At 39.9% G+C, this 24,787-nt stretch overlaps 2 protein-coding genes across 2 annotated transcripts; both read right to left on the reverse strand.

Moving 5' to 3' along the window:
* Positions 1–584: 584 nt before the first annotated feature.
* On the reverse strand, positions 585–18,940 carry LOC110900223 (3-dehydroquinate synthase, chloroplastic). The gene is made up of 7 exons (XM_022147129.2): positions 18,463–18,940; positions 4,089–4,239; positions 2,932–3,326; positions 2,216–2,339; positions 2,047–2,109; positions 996–1,139; positions 585–910 (listed from the first exon to the last, which is right to left on the reverse strand). Exons 1-7 carry the CDS (start codon positions 18,798–18,800, stop codon positions 779–781), a joined length of 1,347 nt encoding a protein of 448 aa, XP_022002821.1. The 5' UTR covers positions 18,801–18,940; the 3' UTR covers positions 585–778.
* A 1,782-nt stretch (positions 18,941–20,722) lies between these two features.
* Positions 20,723–24,590, reverse strand: LOC110900224 (DNA-directed RNA polymerase V subunit 7). The gene is made up of 2 exons (XM_022147130.2): positions 24,474–24,590; positions 20,723–21,411 (listed from the first exon to the last, which is right to left on the reverse strand). The coding sequence occupies exon 2, from the start codon at positions 21,391–21,393 to the stop codon at positions 20,863–20,865; it is 531 nt and encodes a 176-aa protein (XP_022002822.1). The 5' UTR covers positions 21,394–21,411; positions 24,474–24,590; the 3' UTR covers positions 20,723–20,862.
* Positions 24,591–24,787: the final 197 nt, after the last annotated feature.

Raw genomic sequence — 24,787 nt, forward strand, 5'->3', positions numbered from 1 at the left:
CTAGGGGTGTAAACAAGCCCATTGGCTCGAGAGCTACTCGGAATTGGCTCGGTCAAAAGCTCGAACGAGCTGAGCCTTAACGAGCCCAAGCCCAGACTCAAGCTTGAAACATAGCTCGTTTAGTTATCAAGCCCGAGCTTGAAATACTAGGCTCGTTTAGGCCGAGCCTAAACGAGCCAAAACAAAATTTTATGTATTTTTTATATATATTATAATGATAATGATGATTATAACCCAATCCAAAAAAGCCCAAGTCGGTTTCAATTTAGGCCCATATGATTTAAACTAAGAACATTGGTGAGCCGAGATTTTAGCTCATTAGAGATTGTTCTCCAAATAGCTCGAGCCAAGTCAAACCGAGCTCGAGCTTTTACTGGCGAGCCGAGCTCAAGCTCAAATAAGTAGGCTCAAACCGAGCCGAGCTTCACTAAAACATGACGAGCCGAGCTCAAGGCTAGTCGGGCTCGGCTCGTTTACACCTCTAGTTGAAACTTGTTACTGTTTCATGATTTTCTCCCAATCAAACCGCTCAATTTCCAAATCTATGTTCATTAGCACGAGCTTGGTCATTTAGGAGCTACATATAACCAACTGTAGGTTTAAAGCAAAACAAAACTGATAACTAGCGGTTACAGATTCGACACCCAATGTCTGTATTCCAAAACAAATGACCACTAAAAGCCATTTATGATTACATAAATTATACCATATTATGGTATGTATACAAATCTTACACAAGGAACAATAACAAGAACAAGAACAAGAACTATACCTGTGCTCAAGATTTGCAAAATGCATGTAGGGTTTCATCAAGGGCCTTTCGGTCATAGTCTCCGGTGAAAACACAGCCTCCTAATGGGCCTTTTAAGAGGATGAGTCTTAGTAACCCATCAGCCACCTTTTTATCAACCTGCCGCAACAAAATAAGATAAATAAAAATAATTACGAGAAACTTTTGATGTGGAAGGTTTTTATCGTGTTGGTTTTTTACTTACCGCCATGACAGATTTGAACATGTCTACAGTCATCATCTCGGGAGGACTAGTAGGCAGCTTGGCTTGTTTTAGGATGTTGTGAACTCGTTCAACAATGGATTCGTCGATCCAACCGAGTCGGTATGACATGTCAACCGCCATTACCTGAGATTACAAAAGTACCCTCAAGAGAATATACAAGTATGCCTTGACGTCATACTAGAAGCTAGAGGCGTTATTCACCCCACAATCAGGTACGGGTGTGCACGGTTGAATTCGGTTTTGGTTTTTTCGGTTTTTTCAAACATAAAAAGTATAATCCAAGACTTAAAAATCTTTCTTAGATGTTTACATTTAAGTTAAAATAATTAACCTTTTTAATTAATAATGTTCACATAGACCTAACCTTCTAATCTATTTTAATGTTTCTCCAAAGTTTTTATTAAAGACATTTTCTTTTACAATATGTTAAATTTTGTTATTTCTTGTAGGCAATGGATAAATCATAAATAAACGTTAATGTTCCTATTATAAATACTCAACATTCAAGAATAAACTTAATAACTCCTAAATAAATATATAACAAAAATTAAAAAAATGATTTTTTAGGTTATTCAGGTTCGGTTTTTTCGGTTTTCATAAAATTCAAAACCGCAACCGAACCGTAAATTTCGGTTCGGCTTTTTGTGTGGTTCGGTTAGATTGGTTTTTCGGGTTTCGGTTTGGTTTTCTGCTTACCCTAAACAAGTCAAACGCATGAAATAAAAAAATTAAAAAAAATAAAACATTGCAAGTCAACATCCGCCCAAAGTGTAATTTTTAGTCCATACAGCCTCATATGTTGCCTTATGGTTATTCTAATGATATGGATTTTGTATCAAATTTAACGCATAATAAACTTATAACGAAAACGAAAAATCGTTTGTGGATCAACTTTTTTTTATTCATACTAGAAAATTACCCTTTCCAACCCAAACTCGTTTTGACCCATTACTTAACCCAACCCAACGCAACGCAACCCGACCCGCCCGCCCATTTTTAAACCTCAACTAGGGTGACAAAGATAAAATACCGTGCCAGCTGCAACCGCTTCTCCATGAAGCCAATGTCCGTAACCATAGCTAGTTTCTATTGCCTGTAAACCGAAAAATACAATGAGAAAGATATCCGTTGGTAAAAGTAAATATTTGTGCGAACTGCGAAGATAGCATAATTCAAAAGTCAAAACCAAAAAAACTCACATGACCAAACGTATGACCCAAGTTTAGTGTCGCCCTTATTCCACTTTCTTTCTCATCCTGTGATACAACTTCAGCCTTGTTTTCACACGATCGCTTGATAGCATATGCAAACGCATCAGGATCCCTGCAAAACAACAAGGCATAAACTCGGATATAATATTTTGAAAATCATCAGAGTATAAAAAAGAGTAAAATGCCATTTTCGTCCCTGAGGTTTGGTCAGTTTGGCGACTTTCGTCCAAAGGTTTGTTTTTCCGCATCTGGATCCAAAAGGTTTGAAATGTTGCCATTTTCATACGGCTCGTTAACTCCATCCATTTTTCTCCGTTAAGTGAGGGGTATTTTTGTTTCTTTACTTATATTATATTTTGTTTTTTAGTTAGTAAGGGTATTTTAAATGCTTGTACATAAAGTGAAGAAAACCGAATTGGCCTTTAAGTTAACTAAAAAAGACGGAAATGCCCCTGATTTAACGGAGAAAAATGGATGGAGTTAACGAGCCGGATGAAAATGGCAAGATTTCAAACCTTTTGGATCCAGATGCGAAAAAACAAACCTTTGGACGAAAGTCGCAAGACTAGCCAAACCTCAGGGACGAAAATGGCATTTTACTCTATAAAATATGCATAAATCACATAAGATTTTGCATTTAGAAGTATTCGAATTGTTAATCGTCTTTTTAGAAAATCATGGTGATGAAGGGAAGCTTTTTTTACCTAGCCATTAACGCGTGTATGTTCTTTTCTTGCCACTCGAAAAATTCAGCATCTCTAATAAGACCATACTTGATGACCTCAGCAAGCCCAGATGCTAATTCTCTATCGGGTAATGTGTTCAATGTGTCGGTGTCTATGAGCACGCATTGTGGCTGGTAGAATGCACCGATTAAGTTTTTCCCCAATCGATGGTTTATTCCCGTTTTGCCCCCAACAGAAGAATCCACCTGTGCCATAACAGTTGTAGGAATTTGAATGAAATTGACACCACGGAGAAACGAAGCTGCTGCGTATCCGCACATGTCACCGATGACACCGCCACCAAGAGCAACAAATGTACACCGTCTGTCCAATCGAGACTCTATTGCTTTGTCAAATACTTTCATCAGAGTATCCTATCATGAAACAAAACGAGTGGGTTAGCTAACGGGTCAACAGATAATTTTGCATGGTCAAAGCAAGTCGGGACTGAGTGGGTTGACTGGAAACACTTTTTGTCCAAAATCTTTCAACTTTCACAAAAGAGTAAAATGCCATTTTTGTCCCTGAGGTTTCGCCAGTTTTGCGACTTTCATCCAAAGGTTTGTTTTTCCGCATCTGGATCCAAAAGGTTGAAATCTTGCCAATTTCATCCAGCTCGTTAACTCCATCCATTCTTTAACGTCAAGTCAGGGGTATTTCCGTCTTTTTTGTTCACTTTAAGGGCGATTCAGTCTTTTTCACTTTATGTAAAAAGACCGAATACCCCTGAAAAAGACCGAATTTCCCTTAAAGTTAACAAAAAAGCCAGAAATACCCCTACCTTAACGGAGAAGAATGGATGGAGTTCACGAGCATCATGAAAATGGCAAGATTTCAAAACTTTTTGGATCCAGATGCGAAAAAACAAACCTTCGGACGAAAGTCGCAAAACTGACCAAACCTCTGGGACGAAAATGGCATTTTACTCTTTACAAAAAAAGGAACTGAAACATGATTACAAATATTATACTATTTCGATTGGCAAAACTTGACCCACTTCCTTTCAAGCTAACTTTCTTTTGTTTGAGCAATTTGAGACAAAACGTGACCAACTTTGACCCATACAGAAGTAAATGGGTCAAAATATGCCACATGTAAGAAAATGTAAGGATTTAATGAAAGCTCTAGATACCTACCATGTCCTTGTACTTCTCACCATCAGGTAGAATCACACTTTCAACTGTAACGTTAGGGTTTCCAACTGTCAAAGCACTTACAACTTTATCCAAGTATAGTGGTGCCACTGTGGTGTTAGTGACCACAAGAACTCTCTTCCCATGAATATGTCTAGAGAATTGAAAAACAGATGTCGTTATTTACGACCAGACAATGTGTAATGTTGATATAAATCAAAATGCATTCCAAGAGGTTGCGTCCGTACATGGCAGCATAAATTATTGAAAGTTATTAATGAAGCTAAAAGTCTATAGAAGAACGCTCTGAAGTACATTTGGCATCTAATTTTCCAAAAAATGTATTAACTAGATAGTTATTAAAGGCGCGAGGCGCACTCGGGGGGATTTGTTGGGCCCGGGGCCTAGGCGAGAAGCGCAAAAAAAGCGTGGGCTCGAAAAAAAAAGCGCAAGTAACATAATTATATAAAAATATATCTTAAAACAAAACCAAAGTACCAAATTCATCATATAAAAGCAAAGCATTCAAAAAATTAACCCAAAAAACAAAAGTTTCAAATCCAAACATTCAAAACAACAACCAAAAAAAACCAAAGTTTCAAAACCAAAGTACCAAAGTCTTAAAAACATTCAACCATCGGACTCGTCATCAACTTCAAACACGAGAGTTTGAAAGGTCTCTTATAGATAGAGGCTGAAATACAAATCTTTGAAATAATAATAATAATAATAATAATAATAATAATAATAATAATAATAATGATAATAATAATAATAATTACTTACCCCCACGCGCATTAAATGCCTCGGAACCCGAAGAGGCGTTTTCCCGCCGTGCGCCTAGGCGCGCCTGGGCGCTCGCTTTAATAACTATGGTTAACTATAAAATATAAGTAATCATGCCATGCTGCAATTTTGTTCTTAATTGTAGGCTTGTAGCATCATGGTTACGTATTGGCTCAAAATGCTCTAATTTACCATTGAATAAAAAAGCTAAAAATGCATCCAACTCACTCCAAGGTTGAACCCAACCGTTCCTCTAAATGGAATCAAATCACAGGGTTTGTATTGTTGGGTTCGTAGGCTTTAGGGTAGCCGGCCCTAATTAGGGCTAGCCGGCCCTAGTTAGGGTTAGCCGGCCCTAGTTATTAGGCCCACTTAGTTAACTTGTTGACCAAGTAGGAAACCCTAATCTTGTTCTATAAATACCTATTATGTAACTGTAGTCTGTATCATTCTGAAAACAGTTGTGAGCATCTAATAAAAGTGAAACCCTAGTTGCAACCCGTGGACGTATGTCACCTTGACCGAACCACGTAAATTCTCGTGTTCTTTATTTTCTGCTAGTGTGTGTGTGTGTTTGTTCCGCTTCCGCTCGAGCCTACTCTGATCCGATACCCCTAACAAGTGGTATCAGAGCCAAAGGTTCAGTAAAATACACGGTTCACACGGTTATCGCAGGAGAAGGAGAGAGCTGGACGAGAGATCTTGATCTGCTGTTGCTGCCGTCGCCGCTGAATTGTTTACGGCCCGTACCTATTCTCTGGTTACGGCTCGTAAGGTCTAGGGTTTGCGCCGTAGGGTTTGCTGTTGCAGATCTGGTGGTTTTGGGGTGTTTGGCGATTAGGGTTTTGGTTCTTGAACCCTGGTTATTCGCTGATTTTACGCTCGGGTTTGCAAGAGAAGTCGCTGGTTTCGGTACTTCGGGTTTCTGGTTTATTGAAAGTTGCTCGGGTTTCGGTTGCTTGGTGGTTCCTTGTGGTTTTTTCTGGTTTTTCTCGTTTGCTATGGCTGAAGACGGGAAGTTCCGAATCGAGAAGTTCAACGGTACTGATTTTGCTTGGTGGAGAATGCAAATAGAGGCGTTGCTTGGTGAATGCGATTTGGATGTGGTACCGGAAGAAAAACCTGCTGGAATGGATAAAGCTGCTGAGGCAATTTGGAACTCAAAGGACAAAAAGGCAAGAGGTAAAATTACATTGGCTTTGACGAGGAGCGTTGCATTTAATATCATGAAAGAAACAACTGCTCGTGATATGTTAGAAGCTCTGTCAAATATGTATGAGAAGCCGTCTGCCGGTAATAGGGTGTTCTTGATGAGGGAACTGTTTAATATGAGAATGAACGAAGGCAGTTCAGTTGCTGATCACATTAACGAGGTCAATTCAATTTTGTCCAGATTATCAACTGTGGGCATGAAGTTGGATGATGACACTCAGGCTGTGGTTTTGTTATCTTCCTTACCTGATAGTTGGTCAGGATTTGTGACAACGGTCACTGAAACTGCTAGAACTGGAAATTTGAAGTTTGATCAGGTCCGGGATAGTGTTTTGGGTGAAGACGTTCGCCGGAGGAACACTAGTGGAGGATCTACTTCTGGTATGTTCAGTGTTAGCAGGGGAAGAGGTAAAAACAGAAGCAGTGGGAGTCGTGGGAAAAGCTTGTCTAAAGCTGGGAAGAATGTGAGGTGCTGGAACTGTGGTGAAAAGGGGCATGTTAAAAACGAGTGTCCTGATCCTAAAAAAGAGGATGGTAAGCAGCATGTAAACAGTGTTGTGTCAGATGAATCTGATGGTGACGTACTGGTTTGCTGTGAAGAGTCTATAGATTCTTGGGCTATGGATTCTGGTTCTTCGTTTCACGCCATGCACAGCGGGGAGACGATGGTGAATCTGAAAAAAGGAGACTTTGGAAAGGTACGATTAGCTAACGGTCATGTTCTTAATGTTACGGGTATGGGAGATGTCAATCTGAAGACTCCACTGGGCACTAAATGGAACTTAAAGAACGTCAGGGTAATTCCAGGTTTAACGAAGAAACTTATTTCTGTTAGTCAACTGGATAAACAGGGACTAGATGTTAAGTTTGGTGGTGGGAAGTGGAAGGTGATTGATGGAAATCTTGTTGTTGCCTGTGGGAGGAGACGAGGATCGTTGTATCTAGTTGAGATACCTGTTGAGGGAGTAGCCGTCCCTGTACAACATAAAGTCTGGTTCACTGAATCTAGTAAGCGGAAGAGGGTTCAATTTGCGAACTTGAATCCTGGTGCTTTGGGGATGTCAGTTGAATGTGGTCGGGGGTCTAAGTTTAAGCCAGACAGGGGATTTGGTGATAGTGGGAGCACGGGTCGTGTTCCGGGTACAATCACAAAGAACCGTTGGGTTTTGAAGACGAAGATTCCGACTGAAGAAAAAAGCTCTCTTGGAAATAGTTTGCAAAATGTGGAGAGTGGTAGATCATGCAAGCCGGTTGAGATAGAGAATGGGTCTGATAAGACTGTTGGGTTGGAGCTTGTGGGAGCTTCAACTGGTCTCTCAGTTACTTGATGAGAGGTGTGGTTGCAACTAGGTGGCTTGGATGTGACTGAAGTCTTAGCTTGTTCTTGGAACTGGAGGCTGGGAAGACTTGAACGTAAAGATTACTGAAGTGTTACTGGTGATGGGTTTCTTGGATGCACTTTTTGGACTATGCAAAGCCTCCGAGTGGGAGATTGTTGGGTTCGTACGCTTTAGGGTAGCCGGCCCTAATTAGGGCTAGCCGGCCCTAGTTATTAGGCCCACTTAGTTAACTTGTTGACCAAGTAGGAAACCCTAATCTTGTTCTATAAATACCTATTATGTAACTGTAGTCTGTATCATTCTGAAAACAGTTGTGAGCATCTAATAAAAGTGAAACCCTAGTTGCAACCCGTGGACGTAGGTCACCTTGACCGAACCACGTAAATTCTCGTGTTCTTTATTTTCTGCTAGTGTGTGTGTGTGTTTGTTCCGCTTCCGCTCGAGCCTACTCTGATCCGATACCCCTAACATGTATCGGAAACATTTCATGGTTATTGGCTGCTCATGTTCAGTTGCACAAGCAAACATGATTTTGTACAAAGACAAACAGTTAAAAAGTACTAGAACTAGATATATTGGATGCTTCCCACATCTAATTTATCCAATGACTTGTACGGTGTATCATTTCATCATTGGTGTAATAATAATGTGTGTTAAAAATAAATTGCCAAACAATCAAAAATTGAAAAATATGAGCTAGAAGAACCCATGACTGCCAGCATCTACTTAAACTTGGTCAACTGTTAATTGACTTAACACAGCTACAAAGCTATTTTTTCTCTTATTTGCACCACTATTCCTAACAATTCATCTAAAACATGTTATTCTGTAGTCCAATCTTGATTCTCGTATGTAAATCTATGCTGTCAAAAGCGCGCTAGGCGCAGTTTCGGGTCAAATTTTGGCCAAAAATGGTCCTGAACCTGTTTGAACATGTCTAAAACCCCTAACTAAAACAGCGAAAAGTAGCCTTAAACAAGCCTAAAACAAGTCTACAACCCCTAAAAACACTATTTTTATACTATGAACCTAACTTAAAAAAGACCTCGCTTTTTAAACACCTTGCGCCTAGGCTCCAGGCTAGGCATATGCGCCTTGACAACATAGGTGTAAACCTTTATTCATGTATTTGTACTTTCAGCAAATTCATTAGCTGCGGTCATCAAAGCTGTAAACCTTTATTCATGTATTTGTATTTTCAGCAAATTCATTAGCTGCGGTCATCAAAACCGTGAAATACCTATCCTACAGACTATATACATAAAAGAAATCTAATCACACAATCAACTACTAAAACGGCCCTGGGTTGGTCTAAGTTGCATTGTTGTTGTTCTACAACATTTTGAGAACTTAATTCTCTACTCATGACAAATAGCAAAAATGTTTCTCATAGTTCATATGTGATAATTACCATCTAAATATAACAATTCTATGAGTGAGTACTATCATTATAAATTAATCAACAAGCCTCCTGCACCATGCCTATATCAAACAGAATCACACCCTAACTCCAACAACAGAGATACCGTCATACAGATTTCATCCCAAGCCTGTTGTATTTAAAAGCATAGCAAAGTAAAAGATTCGTCTGAAACATATTACTCTTAGTCCAATAGTCCGATACCAAAATCTCTCGTGTAAACCTTTATTCACTGATGTATTGCAAAATACATACTTTTATCGTGTATAGTTTGTACGTTTTATCGTTATTTTTAGCTTAGTTTAGTTTAGAATTGCGTGCTATTGATCTACATTGCGTTTTCCAGGTCTTGATACATAAAATGCTGAAATTGGAGCAAAACCGAGCTAAAGTGTCAAATGTCAAGTTCCGGAGCCAATGTATAAAAGTGTTAGAATAATTTTGAAGTTTTTGGAAATTGGAGCTGAGCTTGGAAGTAAACATTCTGTGAAAAATGGTCACTCGCGTAGCGCTAAGGTAACAGGACGCTCAGTCGCGCTACGCGACTGAGATAACGTTGACTTTGCTGACTTTGAAGGCTCTCGCGTAGCGCCAGCGTAAAGAGGAGACCAGTGCGCGACTGGCATGACTGATGCTCCTGATTGGAGGATCGACTAGGGTTTGATATAAAAGGAATAATAATCATCATTAAGATACAACACACGAACCAAGAAACCCTAGGCGACTTTGAGAGCAGATTTTCGAGTTTTTCGAGGTGATTTAGCTTGCAAGAATCATCAGGTTGAAGCACGGAGCGTAGGAAAGAAGATTGTTCGGGTCTTATCTCCCGGTTTTCACTATTTTCTTGTTTCGATACTTTGATAATGAATTCTTGTTTTGAATTTGATTTGTTTATGTTAGACATCATGTTTCTTGGCTAAACCCTAGATACTACCTAGACTAGATGATGGTTTGATGAAAGTTTGGATCTTTTAACGGTTTTTATTGTTTGACTATGGATTGATTTTGAAAGTAACGTGTTCTAGATATTCTGATTTGGTGCACATGCGTATTTACTTTTGATTGTGGTTTATTTGCTATTTCACATAGATTTTAGTGACGGTCTTTATCACATAATAAATTTGTGTTGATTATTTGCATCCTTGCGGGTTCGGGTGATCTTTGGGTAAATCGGCCGATAGCCTTAGAAACAGTAATTAAAATATAATTAGAAGTAAATATTCTGCTTAACTTGTCGCTGAGAGGCTCGAGTTAGTTATTAGGTCGCGGTGCAATATATAGCTAAATTAGATTTTGAGAGAAGTCGAAGTTAGTTCCCTAATTGCAGTTGTGTCTAGTAAACCAAGTCAGAACCTAGAATTGCCTTAGATTATCGCGCTGAGAGGTAGATAGTCATATTAGGGCACTTTTAGAGTCGTTAGAGGACTGAGAGGAAATCTAACAGTCGGTAATCATAACAGCCTTGTAGGGTTTCCTAGGTTTCTTCCTGAGAAGGGTCGGGAAGTCTTAGCATTGAAATACCTTAAGGTTTAGTATTTAACGATCCCGGCTCCATACAACAATAAAACCGTTAGAAGTCCATTCATAGTTAAACTGGATTCAAGTCTAGGTAGTCCTTAATCTCATCTGAATCAAAACCCTAGTTTTCGTTCGTGTTTTAGTTAATTTCAATTTAATCGTAATATTAGGATTTTAGCAACCCCCCCCCCCAAACACAATATTCGTTTAGTCGTGTCAGTGTCTAATCTAAGTTGAGTCGTTAACGTAATTCATAGAGTCCTTGTGGGTTCGACATCCGGACTTACTTTTCTGTGCTAGAGTCGACCGGTACACTTGCCGGTGAGTAGTTTAGTCAGGTTAAAAGAGTCTAGATTTTTATTACTTGAGTCTTAATTTAGGGTAATTTTAGTTTAATTAGCTGAACTACTTTTTCCACATTAAGTTTTTGGCGCCGCTGCCGGGGACTCTTGGCAATTGCGTTAACTTCTTTGTTTGGATTTCAACTGATATCGTTACGTGCTTTTTGTGTGTTTGTGAGTCGTAGGAGTCCAAGTACTTTTAGTGTCTTTCTCGTATTTCTTTGAGTCTTTTATTGGAGTTGACTTACTTGTTTTATTCTTGGTTTTGCAGTTCATGCCCCACACGCGTTCGCAGGGACCAGTGAAGCCACCAATTGACAAGTCTTCCTTCTCCACACCAATCCCTCAGGTTCGAAAACCCCCAACTTCATCTTCAGCCCTTTCTGACTCTACATTCCCATCCCCACACTTAGAGATTGCATTGTCCCTAATGCAAGAACGAAAACACGACTCGACACTACCTAACAACTACTAAATAACGAACTAACTAAATAACCAGACGACGAAATAAAAAAAAAATAAATACAACAACAACAAAAGGGAAACGACTTAGCTGATATGTGAGACTGTCAAAGTGCCAGTCATTTCCACATAAGCCCTCCAATTCGAAACGCGCTCAGCAAACAACTCAACCTCGGACACGCGAACGAAAGCGGCTAACATAATCACCTATCAAACAATGAACAACCTACCAACATACCATATATATATATATATCAAAATAGATGCATCAGTGTTCATCAAACCAGCCCAACCAACCCAACCTGTTTAACGTGTATCAATATCAAATACAGACCAATCAATCAGGATGAAAACAACAATAAAGAAAAAATAAACATCAAAAGATATAATCATCAGCTGCTGCTCATCCGCCTGCAATCCATCCACGATCTCTAGCCACTATCTGTCTCATGGCTGCTCGCCTCATAAACATGACAAGTAGAACCAGAACCCGTCTGTGCACCCCGTCCCCTATGTAATAACTCAATCATACGCTCTAATCTGTCAAATCTCTGCTCCATATAGCCAGAGAATGACTCTAAAGTGAGGGGCACTGGTAACGGCACTCTCCTCTCAGCCTGATGTACCGGCTGTACCGGTGTCTGTGGCGGCTGCTGTGCACCTGACGTAACTACCTCCTGCTGTGGCTCAACATCTACTAGCCCTCTCTGCGGTGGCTGAACAGGTGGACCCTCTCTAATCGGCTCCCAACCATATGGTGCCTCCCACGACGCGATGCCTGCCTTCTGCAGGTCTTCTAACCCAAAGATCGCAGTCGTCGGGCCCCTATGCAAGAACTGAGGCTGATATACATCTAAAACCCCAAGATGTGATGCAATACTAGTAATATAGGGGCCCATATCCAACCTAGCCCTATCGCCACCTCTCCTACCTCGACTAATCGAATCTACCAACACTGTGGCCAAATTAAACTCTCTCCTCTGCACCCTACACATCAAAATAAAAAGCTCAATCCAGTTGGCTTTGTTCTCCCCAGACTTCCTCCCAACCAACGTCGTCGCTAACAACCTCAACACATACCTATATATCGGATTCCTAACCGTCGAAATCAGATTTGTCTGGCCAAACTCCGTATCCGAAATCGATTCCCAGAACGCCTTCAACTCCTTTTTTCCAACACTATACTTCCTATTCTCCGAATACGCACCCCTCAAACAGGTCGAGAACTCGGGTCTCCTAACCTCATCCTCAGTATATAACCCCGAAATAATCGCAAACCTAGGTACGTTCATCTCGTACACCTTCCTACCGAAACTGAATGATAACGCATTACCCTGCTCAAACTTACCTTCCTTATGCATCCACGTGCTGTGGAACTCTAACACAAGCTCTACATACTGAGGGTCAATGCAATTCATCGCGTCTATCAACCTCTCTCCTAACAACTCCCTAACCTCTTGCTCTGCACCTATCTCAGTCAACCACTCCCAATTTATCACCCTATGCTGAAGCAGTGCCATTTTCTTAAATTTCTTAAACTTATCCCACTCATACGTATCTTCTTCAAACTTAAGGATCGGATGGTTCACTGCCCTATTCATCAACTGATCCGGTATGAAATTGTCTGATGACGAGTATTCAATCTTCCTTAGATTGGGATCATCCTCTGCGATCTGAATAATGGGCGTTTCGATAATCACCGGATCCTGTCCCGGTGCAGTCTGCCCCGCAGCCCTTTTTCGTGCCCGACCTGCTCTAGAACTACTCGCCATATCTGCAAAACAATTGATATTCAAGACAAAACAAGCAGATCATCAGTAATAACAAACTATTTTTGGATTTTTAAATTTTTTTGATTTTTTTTTCTTTTTTTTCAAAAAATAATAATATAAAAATGTACAGTCGAACGACGGCCGTATAGCATTTCGTTCGCGGCCGTTATTCGATACAAGTGACTTTTACGCATATCGGTTCGATAACCGGATCGAACTTCGCCCGAATGGAGATTGAGTACGAGCGAAACGATCCGATTATCAAGCGATGTACATTGCGCAAACCGACACTGGACAAAAACTCTAAGACGACTCGTTAAACTGAAAACGACACTAGACGACGCAAAACACGACACAAATGACGCAACATACACAGACGGGTGAGACGGTTGATATGTGCTGGCGCGTCTTCATCATCACGACCGTGAAACTGACAAGAGTTGTTAATGGCAGTCATGATGTATGAAGGAATTTGCCAAGACTTATCATTGGTGATTTCAGGGAGGGTGATGGGTGAGTTTGCGGTAAAACCCGCGGTGGAACGCTGGTGGACAGTTTGGTTTTCGGCCATTTGGTGAACTGGTGGTGGACTAGGGTGACGGGAGGGTGGTGGGGAATTATGGGGTGATGACTTCGGGGTGAAGTCGTAGTTCGGTGGTTTAGATGGAAGTGTAGGGTGTGATAGAGACATATAGGAGGGGTGGTTTTGTCCGCGGATGTATTGATCACGATAATTGGACGCGGACGTTTGTTTAGGACATAATGTACTTTAAGTGTGGGGAGGCGTTGCGCGGTTTTCACATAAAGGTCACCTTTTTCACAAAAATTACGCGTCTCGCTTCCATTGCTTCCACACTTCGGAGTTGTTTGATATTCTCGGCACTTGGGATTGCTCGAGGGCGAGCAAGGTGCCGGAAGGGGGTAGAAGTGTATGTTGCGTCATTTGTGTCGTGTTTTGCGTCGTCTAGTGTCGTTTTCAGTTTAACGAGTCGTCTTAGAGTTTTTGTCCAGTGTCGGTTTGCGCAATGTACATCGCTTGATAATCGGATCGTTTCGCTCGTACTCAATCTCCATTCGGGCGAAGTTCGATCCGGTTATCGAACCGATATGCGTAAAAGTCACTTGTATCGAATAACGGCCGCGAACGAAATGCTATACGGCCGTCGTTCGACTGTACATTTTTATATTATTATTTTTTGAAAAAAAGAAAAAAAAATCAAAAAAAATTAAAAATCCAAAAATAGTTTGTTATTACTGATGATCTGCTTGTTTTGTCTTGAATATCAATTGTTTTGCAGATATGGCGAGTAGTTCTAGAGCAGGTCGGGCACGAAAAAGGGCTGCGGGGCAGACTGCACCGGGACAGGATCCGGTGATTATCGAAACGCCCATTATTCAGATCGCAGAGGATGATCCCAATCTAAGGAAGATTGAATACTCGTCATCAGACAATTTCATACCGGATCAGTTGATGAATAGGGCAGTGAACCATCCGATCCTTAAGTTTGAAGAAGATACGTATGAGTGGGATAAGTTTAAGAAATTTAAGAAAATGGCACTGCTTCAGCATAGGGTGATAAATTGGGAGTGGTTGACTGAGATAGGTGCAGAGCAGGAGGTTAGGGAGTTGTTAGGAGAGAGGTTGATAGACGTGATGAATTGCATTGACCCTCAGTATGTAGAGCTTGTGTTAGAGTTCCACAGCACGTGGATGCATAAGGAGGGTAAGTTTGAGCAGGGTAATGCGTTATCGTTCAGTTTCGGTAGGAAGGTGTACGAGATGAACGTACCTAGGTTTGCGATTATTTCGGGGTTATATACTGAGGATGAGGTTAGGAGACCCGAGTTCTCGACCTGTTTGAGGGGTGCGTATTCGGAGAATAGGAAGTATAGTGTTGGAAAAAGGGAGTTGAAGGCGTTCTGGGAATCGATTTCGGATACGGAGTTTGGCCAGACAAATCTGATTTCGACGGTTAGGAATCCGATATATAGGTATGTGTTGAGGTTGTTAGCGACGACGTTGGTTGGGAGGAAGTCTGGGGAGAACAAAGCCAACTGGATTGAGCTTTTTATTTTGATGTGTAGGGTGCAGAGGAGAGAGTTTAATTTGGCCACAGTGTTGGTAGATTCGATTAGTCGAGGTAGGAGAGGTGGCGATAGGGCTAGGTTGGATATGGGCCCCTATATTACTAGTATTGCATCACATCTTGGGGTTTTAGATGTATATCAGCCTCAGTTCTTGCATAGGGGCCCGACGACTGCGATCTTTGGGTTAGAAGACCTGCAGAAGGCAGGCATCGCGTCGTGGGAGGCACCATATGGTTGGGAGCCGATTAGAGAGGGTCCACCTGTTCAGCCACCGCAGAGAGGGCCAGTAGATGTTGAGCCACAACAGGAGGTAGGACCGTCAGGTGCACAGCAGCCGCCACAGACACCGGTACAGCCGGTACATCAGGCTGAGAGGAGAGTGCCGTTACCAGTGCCCCTCACTTTAGAGTCATTCTCTGGCTATGTGGAGCAGAGATTTGACAGATTAGAGCGTATGATTGAGTTATTACATAGGGGACGGGGTGCACAGACGGGTTCTGGTTCTACTTGTCATGTTTATGAGGCGAGCAGCCATGAGACAGATAGTGGCTAGAGATCGTGGATGGATTGCAGGCGGATGAGCAGCAGCTGATGATTATATCTTTTGATGTTTATTTTTTCTTTATTGTTGTTTTCATCCTGATTGATTGGTCTGTATTTGATATTGATACACGTTAAACAGGTTGGGTTGGTTGGGCTGGTTTGATGAACACTGATGCATCTATTTTGATATATATATATATGGTATGTTGGTAGGTTGTTCATTGTTTGATAGGTGATTATGTTAGCCGCTTTCGTTCGCGTGTCCGAGGTTGAGTTGTTTGCTGAGCGCGTTTCGAATTGGAGGGCTTATGTGGAAATGACTGGCACTTTGACAGTCTCACATATCAGCTAAGTCGTTTCCCTTTTGTTGTTGTTGTATTTATTTTTTTTTTTTTCGTCGTCTGGTTATTTAGTTAGTTCGTTATTTAGTAGTTGTTAGGTAGTGTCGAGTCGTGTTTTCGTTCTTGCATTAGGGACAATGCAATCTCTAAGTGTGGGGATGGGAATACATGTAAATAATCGAGTCTTAATTATAAAAATCCAAAAAAAAATAAAAAATTGAAAAAAAAAATACAAAAAAAAATTGAAAAATCAGAAAATGTCTTTCGAAATAAAAAGAAGTTTGCAATTTTGAACGGAAAATGATAGAAAAGACAAATTTTTGCTCGGGTTGAAATAATAATAATATGAGATTATAATAAATCGAGCTTGCGTCTAGTTAGGGATATGTGGGTAGGCCCGGGTTTTGGTTCTAAGTCCCTTTGAGTTAATATACCTTAATTGTCGGTCTGCTAGTGGGTTCTCGCCTGGGAAATATGCGTATTTACTTTTGATTGTGGTTTATTTGCTATTTCACATAGATTTTAGTGACGGTCTTTATTACATAATAAATCTGTGTTGATTATTTGCATCCTTGCGGGTTCGGGTGATCTTTGGGTAAATCGGCCGATAGCAATATAATTAGAAGTAAATATTCTGCTTAACTTGTCGCTGAGAGGCTCGAGTTAGTTATTAGGTCGCGATGCAATATATAGCTAAATTAGATTTTGAGAGAAGTCGAAGTTAGTTCCCTAATTGCAGTTGTGTCTAGTAAACCAAGTCAGAACCTAGAATTGCCTTAGATTATCGCGCTGAGAGGTAGATAGTCATATTAGGGCACTTTTAGAGTCGTTAGAGGACTGAGAGGAAATCTAACAGTCGGTAATCATAACAGCCTTGTAGGTTTCCTAGGTTTCTTCCTGAGAAGGGTCGGGAAGTCTTAGCATTGAAATACCTTAAGGTTTAGTATTTAACGATCCCGGCTCCATACAACAATAAAACCGTTAGAAGTCCATTCATAGTTAAACTGGATTCAAGTCTAGGTAGTCCTTAATCTCATCTGAATCAAAACCCTAGTTTTCGTTCGTGTTTTAGTTAATTTCAATTTAATCGTAATTTTAGGATTTTAGCAAACCCCCCCCCCCCCAAACACAATATTCGTTTAGTCGTGTCAGTGTCTAATCTAAGTTGAGTCGTTAACGTAATTCATAGAGTCCTTGTGGGTTCGACATCCGGACTTACTTTTCTGTGCTAGAGTCGACCGGTACACTTGCCGGTGAGTAGTTTAGTCAGGTTAAAGAGTCTAGATTTTTATTACTTGAGTCTTAATTTAGGGTAATTTTAGTTTAATTAGCTGAACTACTTTTTCCACATTATTCACACATTTGCATTTTCATCAATTTCATTAGCTTCACTTATTAAAACTTAAAACCGTGAAGTATCTATCTTCTATCCTATAAACCATAGTTGTCAAAAGCGCAAAAGGCGCGCGGCTAGGCGCAGCAAGGCGAGCCTATAGCGCCTCGTGGTAGTAAAGACTTTACCTTATAAACAACCACTCACTTTGTTCCCACACCAATGTGGGACAAAGTATTTACCACCTTTTGAGACTTTCATTCACACACCCAAAACTTCCAACATATAAGTCCTAAACTTTTGCTACTATACTAACTATTAGCTACATGATCTTAAATGGCATATATAATAGTTTTTTCTATTTTATATGTGGAATCTTATTTATTTTCAAAGCATGACATATTTTTTATATTTTTTTTCTCTATGTGCGTTTTTCTTAAAAAAGCCCACACTTTTTTTGCGCCTTGCGCCTAGGCTCCGGGCGAGGCCGATGCGCCTCGCCTGCGCCTTGCGTCTTTGACAACATGGCTATAAACTAAATACAATAAACTTTTGCTACTATACTAACTATTAGCTACATGATCTTAAATGGCATATATAATAGTTTTTTTTTATTTTATATGTGGAATCTTATTTATTTTCAAAGCATAACATATTTTTTATATTTTTTTCTCTATGTGCGCTTTTCTTAAAAAAGCCCACACTTTTTTTGCGCCTTGCGCCTAGGCTCCGGGCGAGGCCGATGTGCCTCGCCTGCGCCTTGCGTCTTTGACAACATAGCTATAAACTAAATACATAAAATGTATTTGATCACACACAATAAACTACTAAACCAGCCCTGAGTTTCAACATTCTAAGAATAACTATTTTAATTCTCTACTCAAGACAAATAGCAAAAACGCTTTTATACAGTTCATATGTGACTATCTAGCTTTTCCTATGTGATATCACCATCTAAATTAAACTATATAAATCAGTAATAAACTAATATCATTATAAATTAATCAACAAACCTCCTGCACAATTGTACTAAAAGCATAGCAAAGCATAGGTTCCTAATCCAGTAATCCTAATTAATCAAATTGATGCAACCACACAATAACAACACACCATAACTGATCATGTTCAAACAACCTAAACTTATAAATCAAATTAAATAATTAAATAACAAAACCGGAACTACAAAATCACAATTATAATTATAATTATAATCATTAATACCTCTGTAGAAGATCCGGTTGATTGAGTAAACCAGATCCGATATAAATCGGATAACTCCGATCACCTAAATCCACATCAACTACAGTAGGAGCAACAGCACCGGAACTCAATCCGCTAGTCTTCTTCACCGGAGTGGCGGCGGAAGTAGCCATAACTTTCACCGGAAGTTTCGCAGAACGAGGAAGGGAAAGGGGGCGAATACGGACAGAGGTTTCAGATAGGAAAGGAAAACCTAGAGAATGATTTTTATTGATGTGGTGAGTGGTGGAGATGGAGAGGTTGTGTTTGGTGGAGAGTGTGGAATAAGAGGCGGTTGCCGCCGTTGCTGCTGCTGCCATAGGGTTGGTGGATTGGGTGATGGTGAGGGGGAGAATGGTAGGTGAGGAGAAATGAGAAATCTGGTGGAGCCGTTGCAGTTTGGTATTTGAAGAAAGGGGGGTAGGTGAAGGAGGAGTGTTGGTGGCTCAGGGTCACCCTCACCATTTTGTTCACATCATTATTTTAGAATAATGATGTGAACATTTTTGAGGCACCAACCAGACAACAGAATAACGCTCAACAGAATCAATCCTGAACATTTTTGAGGCATCAACCAGACAAACGGAGTACTCTAAGAGTAACCCGAGTCCACCAGTAACTCACCCGCCCGTAAACACGACAGTAAAATTACCAGTAAAACTCGTTTGGCTCAAGGATCCAAACCAGGTTTCCCTAGGTCTCCTATCATTGTCCACCAATGCTTCACTCTGCACCAAGTGATAATTGAACCTGCATCTCTCAAGAAAAATGCAAGTTTTCCACCACTTGATCTAGAGATCATTGAAAAAATAAACTATGTTAGTTTAGTAATTTGTAGAGTTTTAATTAAATTACTTAATAATATTTGTTTAAACGGCAAAGGCTAGTGCTATAATATTAGGGTGTAAGTGGTGTATGCCTACTGAGATTAGGCAAACTTTTCACTCATCCAATCATATTGTGCCATGCTATGTCATTTCCCCTCTCATTCTTCCGTCTTGCCCAAAAAACATAAGGGGTGCATGCCTAAAATGAGATGGGGCAAACTAATTTAAAAAAAAAAAAAACATTATTGTTTGAATACTAGTGGGCCCCACCCAACATTTATCACCTTTTCCCTTCACGCATGCGACAACCATCCCCCGAATCCAGACCTCCCCGCGCGGCAAATGTATGTGGCGGCGGTGTTTGCCGATCGGCAAAGGGGTTGTCGAATCCCCTTGCCGCGACCACCCCGTACACCCTTATACACTAATAATTCTAAATTACTTCCATTGCACAAATATCAATGGTGGCTCTGAGGATTTTGGTGTCATGTCTAAGCTGTTTAAATACGCCCCTTAAGCCTTAACAAATTAAATAATGTAAACTAATTTTTTTAAACGATCATTAAAGTTATAGCAATTAGCAAAATCATAGTATTTGAATGAGTGAAATTAGATACTGTAATAGATTAATATCTAACCTTCGTGAAGCTCTCCTAACATTTTTAATAGCAAATTGGTGACTCAACTTTTCACAGATTATACCATCTAAGTGTGTTGATGTGGGTGGCAATGAGGTGGGGTCAATCGGCGTGGTCCGCAGCGCGCCAATGTTGTTGTTGTGTCTTGCGTTTAGCGCTAGTTTTTTTTAGCCATTTAAATGGGTATTGAGCTAATAATTAATATGTTCTTTTGAGAATGGGTCTAACTAAGTGTAAGACTTTAGGTTTTTAATGGGCATAAATGTTACAAGTTTCAGATGGGTTTTCTATTTTATAAAATACACATATATAAACACACATATATATGGATATCCAACACTCCCAACAGAATCATTTTCTCACACTACTTGGTTATCTATTGCCTTCTTTCTAAAGATTTAAGCTTGGACAGGGTTATGGCTTTAACTTGTAGCGGTTTTACAACGTGACGATGATGGTAAAGGGTTAGAAGTCGGAACGCTGATGAGTGTTGTGGTCTAGTGGAAGGTTGCAGTCAACCGTAGTGATGATGGTCAAGGTTTGTATCTGTTCAATCACCATTGACAACAGCTACATCCAGTGACGGACTCAGAAATTATTTGCTGGGAGTGCAGATGAGGCATTCAACCATATTTTCAAGGGGTGCAGTCAGGTGTTTTGCCTAAAATATACACTAAATTTGTTTTTTCAAAGGGTGCGGCCGCCCACCCTGGCCAAAGGCTAGGTCGGCCCATGGCTGCAGCTGCTAGTGCTGCAGGGTCAAACTATGCAGAATGATTAGTCAACACAACATATTTCCAATCACCAAACAACCTTAGAAGTTAGAGCCACATCAAAATGAGCATCTTTTTACATTGCCATAACTCATAACATCAAACTGGGTCAAACTATGCAGACCTAAACCCACACAACAGGTACTAGACCGGGCCCAAATAATCACCCTCCAACCCGACAACCGCCTGAAACTCCTTCGGGGCCTCCATGTACTTCACCCCGATCACAATACACCTCAGAGTCGCATCCTTCTCAATCCTGGACCCGGTTTTCGAATTCAAGAAACACGGGTTTTCCGCAATTTGGTATTGATAATCGCTCATTTTCTGGTTAGACAGATAAAGGTTTTCGATCGGTCCGCACCTCAAGAAAACCCCGTGTTTAAGAATCTTGTGAACCACTCCTTCTATGACTTCACCTCGGAATACCTTGAAGCTCAAGCAAGTGAAGGTGACGGGAAACAAGACATCACCCGAGTGCTCTCGTACTTTCCCTTCACCGATTTTGTCCAAAGTGGTCACGCATAGAAGGTACCCGAGATCTTTGGTTGCTTTCTTGGCGGAGAAGTCATCAAGCAAACGAACGAGAATCGCCTTTTGTAACATCAACCCTTTGATGTCGAGATTCTCGGCTGGTATTACCACGTTCCAGTTCAGTTGTACCTTGAGAAACATTTTTCAATCTTACCGTACCTAATAGGAAAAAGAAACTTATATTAAAACTTATGATTGCAAAACTATATTATTACATTAACTATACGTAAAACTATTTAGAGTAAAATGCCATTTTCGTCCCTGAGGTTTGGCCACTTTTGCGACTTTCGTCCCTGAGGTGTCATTTTCATCTAAAAAGTTTGAAATCTTGCCATTTCATCCCTGAGGTCCATTTTTCGAGGGACGAAAGTCGCAATAAATTGCCAACCTCAAGGATGAAAATGGTAAAAAAAAAAAAAAACCAAAGGTGAAGGACTGCAATTAGGGCTGTAAACGAACCGAACGTTCAGCGAACAGTTCGTGAACCGTTCGGCGGGAAGTTCGTTTATGTTCGTTCGTTTAATAGACGAACGAACATGAACAAGAAATTTCGTTCGATTAGTTAATTGAACGAACATGAACAGAGGTCTCGTTCGTTCGATTGTGTTCGTGAACGTTCGGTAAGATGTTCGTGAACGTGTTCGTGAACATTCGTTGATTTGCCTTCGTTTATGTTCGTATGTTTGTGTTTTAATTGAAGATTTTTGTACTTTCTTATATTTTAGTTGTACTTTTTATATTATTAAACTTTTATTTAGTTTATTTCCCTAACAATTAAACTAGGAAACCCACTTTCACCTTGTTTATACATCATTTCCCTTTCATTTCTCATTATTTACATCCACGAATACAATCGACCTCCGTTCCACAATAAGGGATTCAAGTTCGAGTGCTACTCTCTAGGCCATCTATCTTTATCCTTCGTCGCGTTCGCCAAATTTATTTTTGTTCGTTTGTGTTCGTGAACCGTTCGCGAACACGCTCATTTCCTTAACGAACGAACACGAACATAAAATCTCGTTCGGTAAGTGTTCATGAACCGTTCGTGAACACATTTATTTCCTTAACGAACGAACACGAACAAGGCCTTGTTCGTGTTCGTTCGGTTCGTTTACAGCCCTAACTGCAATGCACAAAAAAGTCGTTTTGGATGAAACATGCAAATATGCCCAAATCTCAAAGACGATTTTGGCAATTTACTCAACTATTTATGAGGCACTAGGCATTGAAAATAGACTTTAGACAACTCTCCACATGTTTGACCTATTTGACCCGTTTTGAGACCATACATTCAACTATCCAGAATACCTAAGCTGCATCATCGTCTGATTAGCAGAATCCCTAGATAATAACTGAAGCTAAATTCTATGTTCAACAAAACAAAATGGATTTTTGCTGAGCAAGAATCTATTTCAAAAGATTATTAACACCACTAGAAAAACAAATAAGAATCATAAACCCTAATCCAAATAAAAAGCTTATTACCTCTTCGAAACACACTTATTATCGCAGCCAGTGGCGGACCTACCCTTTGGCCAGGGTGGGCGGCTGCACCCCTTGAAAATAAAAATTTAGTGTATATTTTAGGCAAAAAACCCGACCGCACCCCTTGAAAATATGGTTAAACACCTCATCCGCACCCTCAACAAATAATTTCTGGGTCCGCCACTGATCGCACCCACTAATTTTTCCCTAATCTAGTAAATCCGCCGAGTACAATACGCTCACGAAAACTGAAAACCGAACTCAAACAATGCAGATGTGAGATGACAAAATGATACTTGTAGAGGGTTTTGTGACTGCTATAATAGGATACAATAAAAGAACATTAACACACAGATTGAGTGGTAGGTTGTAATGGGTTCGGGTTAGATTTTAAAACATGTCGATTAAGGTAAAGTCAAAACGGGTCGAGATGGTTAGTCGACCAGCAAATACCTTTTTGTATATTATTTTCAAACAGATAAACAAACAAACAAACAAGAAATCTTTTTTTTTTTCAATATTGCATATATCTTTTTTAACTGTTATAAATAACTAACGAACTAACTATGATTATAAAACAATATTATTACACTAATTATAAGTATGCATTGTAAATAGACTTTAGATTGACTTGTCCCTTTTTAGCTATTTTTTTCTATTTGAGACCATACATTCAACCTAGGGTTGTAAACGAGCCGAGCCGAACCGAACCAGGGTGGGCTCAGGCTCGGCTCGTTTAAAAATCGAATCAAGCCGAGCCGGCTCATTTTTCTTAACGAGCTAGAAAGTTGGGCTTGGGGTCGGCTCGTCAAAAGCTCAGCCAGCTCGTGGCTCGTCGAGCCGGCTCGTTTGTTTAAAAAAATTATATTTTTGTAATTTTTTAACACATAATGATATACATAAAACCAAGAAAACAATAAATAAAACATTATTTAGGCTAATAGAATAGTAATTTTGTGCAAACTATAAATAAAACGAACAAGAAAAGATTCTATGTTACTTACCATAATATATATAATTTTTTAAATCAATATTACTAATTAAGACTATTTCTTAACAATCTATTTCTTTGGATAAAAAAGTAACCATGTTACTAATTAAGCAACATTTCTTAAATATATTAGAATACACACACATATATAATTTGGGGTTTAATTTAAACTAACGAGCTAACGAGCCAACTATTGAGTGAGCCACGAATCGAACCTACCTTGGCTCAGGCTCGGCTCGTTTACAAACCGAGCCGAGCCGAGCCAGCACGTTTAAAACCGAGCTGACTTTGAACCGAGTTTTTTTCGAACTTTTTTCGAGTGAACTTCGAGCGAGCCCCGAGCCACGGACAATTTTGAACAGCCCTAAAAACTGAACATGAAAAAAAAAACTGAAAAAGAAAAAAAATAAAACCTTGCTTGCAAACAACTCCAGATACACACCTAATCACATTACCTTTCAAATAAATTTCCACTCAAAACCCTAAAAATCACACTTCAAAACAGACTTAAGATCTCGCAGCGTTATCTAATAGGCCACAATGTAACTTCTAAGGATTGTGCATTGTGATTATTATAGAACATACATTCAAATCGTCTACATATAACACAAAATCGGACGATGATATTGATTACAACACAAAATTAGGTGAAATTACAATCAATTTAGCCCTAAATTAGTAACCTGACGAATAGAGTATGATAAAATTGAAAATCAAACGATCGAGATGATGAAATGATACTTACTAGAGGGTTTGGTGACCTCCGAGCGGATTTTTAGGGTTTACGGTGTGATTGATTGTAGTACGAGTTTTGGTGGGTTTATTTGCTGAGTCACAGACTCATGAGCACGAGTGCTTTTTCATTATTATTCAATAATAATTGATAAAATGTTTTATTTTTATTTTTTTACACGTAATTAAGTAAGACCATGCGTGGGCGTTTTGCGCCATGTGGCAGCCCAGTCAGCAAGGGGCATTATTGGGCGTTTTTACAAAATGGGTGTAGTGGGGATGTGGGACATTATGTTAAATGAGATGTAAAATAATTAAATAAAAAAA

Source organism: Helianthus annuus, chromosome 13, assembly GCF_002127325.2.
Source record: "Helianthus annuus cultivar XRQ/B chromosome 13, HanXRQr2.0-SUNRISE, whole genome shotgun sequence".
Classification (NCBI taxonomy): domain Eukaryota; kingdom Viridiplantae; phylum Streptophyta; class Magnoliopsida; order Asterales; family Asteraceae; genus Helianthus; species Helianthus annuus.